The sequence below is a fragment of the Cucumis melo genome, chromosome 3, assembly GCF_025177605.1.
Source record: "Cucumis melo cultivar AY chromosome 3, USDA_Cmelo_AY_1.0, whole genome shotgun sequence".
NCBI classification, from domain to species: domain Eukaryota; kingdom Viridiplantae; phylum Streptophyta; class Magnoliopsida; order Cucurbitales; family Cucurbitaceae; genus Cucumis; species Cucumis melo.
The window spans coordinates 23,282,192-23,288,727 of NC_066859.1; the positions used below are offsets into that span (position 1 = coordinate 23,282,192).

The 6,536-nt window shown below is 32.4% G+C and overlaps 1 protein-coding gene across 2 annotated transcripts; it reads right to left on the reverse strand.

Moving 5' to 3' along the window:
• Positions 1-427: 427 nt before the first annotated feature.
• On the reverse strand, positions 428-3,264 carry LOC103496463 (SHUGOSHIN 2). Of its 2 annotated transcripts, none has more exons than XM_008458318.3 (12): positions 3,116-3,264; positions 2,587-2,756; positions 2,472-2,509; positions 2,248-2,356; positions 2,101-2,124; positions 1,938-2,006; positions 1,822-1,857; positions 1,645-1,744; positions 1,509-1,560; positions 1,261-1,416; positions 994-1,149; positions 428-882 (listed from the first exon to the last, which is right to left on the reverse strand). In XM_008458318.3, exons 1-12 carry the CDS (start codon positions 3,159-3,161, stop codon positions 588-590), a joined length of 1,251 nt encoding a protein of 416 aa, XP_008456540.2. In that variant the 5' UTR covers positions 3,162-3,264; the 3' UTR covers positions 428-587. The 2 variants fall into 2 exon arrangements, with proteins under 2 accessions (XP_008456540.2, XP_008456542.2); XM_008458320.3 differs by having other exon boundaries at positions 3,120-3,260.
• Between the last annotated feature and the right edge of the window lie 3,272 nt (positions 3,265-6,536).

A 6,536-nucleotide genomic window follows, 5' to 3' on the forward strand; every position in this document is an offset into this window, starting at 1 on the left:
GAGTTTGATATTACAAACCATGCCCCAAAATGCTCAATCCAAATATAGGCGCTTGAAATTAAAACCCACTACAAACTCATTGTATTTCATCCTCCCAAACATGCCAATGGAAAGTGAGAGAAAACGAACCCTTGAACTAATTCAAGCATCAGATAATGGCAAAGGAAACATAATACCATTGCTTCCTCATGCCAGAATTATAGTTCAGAAGATTTTCAAGTGGAACAGATCAAGAGCTAGACTTAGTTAACTTTGGTAAGGCAAAACTATTGTGCTACATTCAACTAGATGCATTAGTTAACTTTGCCAAGGCAAAATAAGAGTGTGTTTCAAAGATAAAATTGTGTCCTAAAACTAATTGGTCATTTTAGTCTGAAAGGTGTTGTAAGGTTTGGTTTCATTCAATGAGCTCATTTAAGTCTTAAGGTACAAGGAAGCAAACTAGAGCTTTTTACAGTAAGAGCAGAATCTAATGCTATCAAAGAATACAGATACAAAACTAGTGTTGCAGTCTTGTCTTCAATATCTACTAATATCACAAATCTCTCATCTAGACAACAGGACGAGCCAATTTTGGTTAGGATTGATTATACCTGTCTGCGCATCTTGATGTTAACTGGAATTTCCTTATAGGAGATAACTTTCTCAGCGGCTCGCCTTGACGGTCTACCAACAGATGTCCTACGACATTCTTGAACTTCTGATCTATCAATAGAATTGTCATAATCTTCTTTTCCTACTGATGAAGTTGGAACAACTTCACACATGGTCTCTTTGCATGGAAAAGCACTGGTTGAATTTGAATTTTCAATCTCAAGTGAGTCTTTGGTGGCCACTGGTTCCTCGAGTTTGAATCTTGTGGACTGCCTTCTCAAACAAGGCCTGATAAGAAAGTCAGTAAAGCTCATGTCAATCGATCTCGTGTATGCTATATTATCTGGAATAGTTTAAGAAATGAAGCCAAACAAAGCAATTAAATATCCACGAACAGACCTTTTGCCTTCAACCTTCTGAATCTCTGCTTGAAGAACTGAAGTCTCCTGGCATTGAGAAGCATTGGTAGAATCGGAAGTTTCTATTTGTTGCAAGTCATTTGTATTAACTGGTTCCTCAGCCTTGAATCTTGCAGACTGCCTTCTCGAACAAGGCCTATTGGAAAATCAATGAAGCTAATATTCAGTATGTATTAATGCTATGTCATTTTGAGCACATCCTGAAAACAAAAACTCAAATAAAGCAACTAAATATCCATGCACTAACCTCTTGCCTTCAACCTTTTGCACCTCTGTTTGTAGAACTGAAGTCTCTTTACATTGAGAAGCGTCATTAGAATTGGAATTTTCTGTCTCCAAAATATCATTGGCAGCCACGGGTTCCTCTGTTTTGAACTTTGCAGACTGCTGTCTCAAACAAGGCCTATCAGAAATTAAACCAAGATCATGGTTGATTTATCTTTAATTTGCTAAAATCAGATAAACCCAATAAAGCAATTAAATCCACGCAAAGACCTTTTGCCTTCGATCTTTGGAACTTCTGTCTGAAGACTTGACGTGCCAAAAGCTGCACTCAGAAGAGAATTGGTTTTCAAAAAACGATAATATATATATCTTGAAGCTGAAGGTAAATTAGTGCACTGTCAATTACATTCTCGTCTGGATTGCCGTTTCCTGTTAGATTTGCAAGGCCTGTTATCCTGATTTGCACTTATAGATTCCTCTGCCTCATTACATTCCGTGGTCCCTACCTTGAGGTACAGAAAAGAAATGTGTAAGTAGCCTAAGAAATATTTACTAAAGAATAACAATAGTATTGTTTATGCACCTCTCCAGGTTGAAGTGTTGCTGATTTTCCTTTACTCTGGGAAAAAAATTTTTAGTGTCAGTAATCAATAAACACTCAGTTGCAAATTTGAAATGACTAAAAGGAATCGAAGTAACCTCCAAAACCAGCTTTCTGGACATAAGAATGCCATTTTTACATCCAAGCTCATGCTGAAGCGCTTTTAACTGCATAAAATAAAATTAGTTTCAGTTGCAGCAACTTAAAGGGGGTTTGATGTGGAAACTAAATCAAATTTCAGATCACAGAAATTTATCTCACCCGATCTTTACTTGAATTCAGTTCCTGAAAATAGAAAGAAAAAAAAAACGCATTCCAGGTATTAAATTTATTTTCTAGGTTATTAGTTTCTCATGAACAAGTGATACAATAGAAACTAAAGACAGAAAAAAGCAGATTCAAAATTACCGCTAGCATTTGACAGTTTGCTTGGGCAAGTTGCATGTTCTGCTGCTGCAATTTCTGAAAATTGGTTCTCAATTTCTCTAACTCATTTCCACTTATCTCAATTATGCGACTATTTGAAAATACTCATCAAGGAAAAACTTCATTAATTAAAAAGAAAAAGAAAGCTCAGAAAAAAAAATTGCTATTGCTGGTTATGGATAAATATAACCTGTCAAAAAGGATACTTTCTTTCCGCGATAACTTTCATGAGTGTCATATTTTCCTGGAAAGAAAAATCAAAACATCATCAATAATATTAGCCAATCAAACAGGGCAGCTTATAGAACACATCAGAATTACCTTCTGTAACTTATCAACATATTCATAGGTCATAAGCAAACCCGGCTGCGTCTTCGTATCTCGCTTCTGCAGTGTAGGTTGCTCCTTCAAGTTGCTTATATCGGAAAGCCTTTTCCTCTGCCCTTTGGAGCTCTTCATCGTTTTCTCCCCAGCTATTTTCACGTTTTGACCTAAAACCAACTTTCTCAGTCACTAAGACAAACTTGAAAATCGCTTGCTTCGATTTACTAAGAACAAGGCCGAGGTAGTTCACCTAAATTAAATAATTCAGCCAAAATTGACAAAACCCCTAAACGGTAGGAACAACAGGATTTAATTAAGCAAAACCTAGACCCTTCGTAAATGATATAAACCCCAGATGCAACTAGAGTTCGAATTAAGCAATCCCAATGCCTAGAAACAGAATAATTTTCCGGAAATCCAACTGTACTAATACCAATCGGGCGGAAACAAACGGGAATCTGAAGAATTTGAAGAGAAGGAAAAGATCAAGAAATTTGCACTGAGTGAAAAAAAAAACAAAAAGTACCTACAACGCCGCAGTTCTTCGGATCGAGCGAAATGATATTCTCCATGCTGGAGATTCTACGATGGAACCCTGAAATCTTTCAGCTTAAACAAGAGATCTTGGAAAGAAGGATAAAAGTTTCTTCTGCTGAGAGGAGAGTGAAGAGCGCGAAATTGATAAAAGTTTGAGGGTAAATTTCTAATGTGATATTATTCAAGCAGCACAACGGCTGTCCGAAGCAAGTTCCGAACCTAATTTAAATTTTCCTACGTGTACCGAACCAAACACTGCTGGGCCGATGGGCTATTTGGGCCGTAATGGTTTTCATAAGCCCAATATGAAAAGCAACTTTTTCCAAAATAAAAAAAGAGAGAGAAAAAACAGTTGTTTCCTTTTTTTTTTTTATATCCGTGAGTGTCTGGGCTTATCCTACAACACTTTGATGTCAAGAAAACTTGCATAAATTATTTCCTAAGTAGATATGGCAACCATGGATCAAACTTATGATCTCTTAATTACATATTGAGACTATGTCTCCTTTTTACCTTAGGTCAATCCATGATGGTTTAAAACTCTTAGGTGATTGCATTGGATAGCGTTTAAGATACAATAATTAAGCGTGTAGCAAAAATTTTGAACAATCGTAAATATAGCAAATTTTTTCGGTGATAAACCTCATTCTTTGTAAACTCATTAGTTGACAAACTATATCACTGTACTAATAAATTTCGAGAACTAAATCCAAATTTTGTTATGTCTATGAAAAAGAAAAAATTATTGTTATGTATTCGTTAATAGTTTAGATCTTATTGTTATATTTGCAACTTTTTTTAGACTTACAAGTCACAAAAATAATTGATTTTAAATGGATGTGTTCCAAATTACGTAAAATAAAAGTCTAATTCGAAAAGTGTCTCAATTTTTTGTAGCAAAATTAATTCAAACGTCAAAATTATTTCTCCATAGCATAAACGAAGGTTTTTATTATATTTGTTGAGATGTTTGCAATGAAATTGAAGAAAAACAGTTGAGTTTGGTTAGGTGTTAAATACAAAACCCTCTATTAAAAAAAAAATTTAGTGAAAATGCCTACTTTAACTAGGAAATTTCACAAATGTTTTAAAATAATTATTTTTTCTTGATAGGATTTCGTATTTTTTGAACAATTTTAACCTTATCGTTTACGTTAATTATATGGGTATTTCAAATTTAAATAGTATATATTTCCTTATTTACATTATATTGATCATTAATATCTAATTAATAACTTTCTTAATTATTATATTAATTAATGTAAAATGTTAATTATTAATGAAAAACGTTACCTTATATAATTTATTTTCATTTATCATCAAATAATATATCTTTTAATATGAAAATAATTTTAAAAATAGATTTTGATTAATTCGGTACTAATTCTTCATCTGCAGCTAAATCATCTTAATTCTTCGTCTGTCGTCGTCAATTTCTTCAATTTTCTCACTAGTAATATCTGCAGTCATCAAATTTTGGTACATCATCCACTTTTCGCCGCCGACAACTTATGGAATTTGTTCACCAATTCCGATTAATTATCTTCCTCGATTCCTTCCAGTTAGTTGTCTTCCTCAACCGCCGACAACTTTGGTTCTCCTCATATTTTCGATTAGTTTTCTTTCTCAATTCCTTATATTTTTCGGTATTCCATTACATTGTAGTTTTCTTTAACCTTATATTCCAAAATACTTGTTTTAGATATATATCACTTCATATACAATAATGCATATAATTTTACATACAGCCACCAAGGAATATGAATTGTCTATTCTGTGAATAATGCATATAATTTTATATATACCCCTTCATATATGCAATAATATATATAAATTGACATACAGTGACAAATACAATAATGTATTAGATATATACCACTTCATATACAGTAACGAATACAATATTCCATTACATCGTAGTTTTCTTTAACCTTATATTTCAAAATACTTCATATATACCACTTCATATACAATAATGCATATAATTTTACATACAGTCGCCAAGGAATATGAATTGTCTATTATGTGAATAATGCATATAATTTTATATATACCCCTTCATATATGTAATAATATATAAAATTTGACATACAGTAACGAATGAATGTGATATGTGTGTTCTGTGATTTTTTATATATATACCCCTTCATATATACAATAATACATATAAATTGACATACAATAACCGATGAATATGATATGTGTGTTATGTGATTTCCTATACATATACTCCTCCTTGTTTACCATAATACATATATATGGACATCCAGTAACCGAAGAAGATTATATGTTTTTTCAGTGATTTAGTAAATATATACTCTTCCTTAATTACAACAAAAAATTATTGGTGACATATATTTCTAATATATTTCGTTAGGGTGGCCAAAATTGTAGACTTTAAAGAAATTCAAGGCTGCATTGCAAATATACCTCATTTTATTTCATATAAGACTAAAGAAATAGACTCACCGGAATGGAAGATTGCTTTGCAACACAGTGGAAGACGGTGTCGGCACTGTTGGAGACGAAGAATGAAAACCCTAATGTGAGCAAAGAATGGAAGACGGCGAACGACTGGGAGATTTTTGAAAAATGATGGTAATTTTCACTAGACAGGGTGCAAATTCCTTGTACGTGCAAATAGTTTCCCCTTTTCAAGCATCTCCAAAACTTTCCTTTTCAATTTTTTTTTTCGTTTACATTAAATAAATACGGGTATTAAAGTAAATTGACCAATTCTCTTGTAAAATAAATTAGCCCATTTAGGACTTTTATGTAATATATTGAAAGAAAAACCAATTGTGTAATATCATATAGCAATTTAGGTTATTTTAGTTAAAGGCTCATTTAAAAACAACTTGTAGAGAAACGTTATTTTCAAATTTAGACCTCTCAAAGTAAAACAGCAGTGAACAATACAAAAGAATATTGTGTTATTATAAGAAAAAAAAATGCAATTTATTAGTTCAAGCTCGACATGATCTTACTTTCTATAAGTTGGAGGTTTGATCCTCATCGTATTATGTACATACTCTACACTATCGTAAGTACTTTCGTGTCACTTTTTTATTTTTTTCACGAGCATTTTTTACAAACCTATATCCTTTAAACTTTCAAAGTTTGTCACATACCAAATGGAAATGTCGCTTTCTAATATTTCTCATCCCATATTTTTCATATATGTTAGGTCTCAATTATCCACCACATTATTCTAATATGGACTACACAGTTACACACACAAAATTCATTCTTTTGGAGTTAGCCCAATTACAATATCTTTAAAATGATAGAACTTTGGTCCATTTTTCTTTTAATAAAAACCTATACCCAACTACTCCTAATCATTAGTGACATTAAATATTGTTGATTAAAAAATTAAAATTAAATTGAATATAATGCAAGTTGATAAT

What these genes read in the sequence shown, in the direction of transcription:
- LOC103496463 (XM_008458318.3), bottom strand. Translation starts at nt 3,161, where the DNA reads ATGGAGAATATCATTTCGCTCGATCCGAAGAACTGCGGCGTTGTAG. An exon ending in CAACACTTCAACCTGGAGAG is followed by an intron (nt 1,745 to 1,821) that starts GTGCATAAACAA and finishes CTGTACCTCAAG; the next exon opens with GTAGGGACCACGGAATGTAA. An exon ending in CAAAAGGTTGAAGGCAAGAG is followed by an intron (nt 1,150 to 1,260) that starts GTTAGTGCATGG and finishes ATTTTCCAATAG; the next exon opens with GCCTTGTTCGAGAAGGCAGT.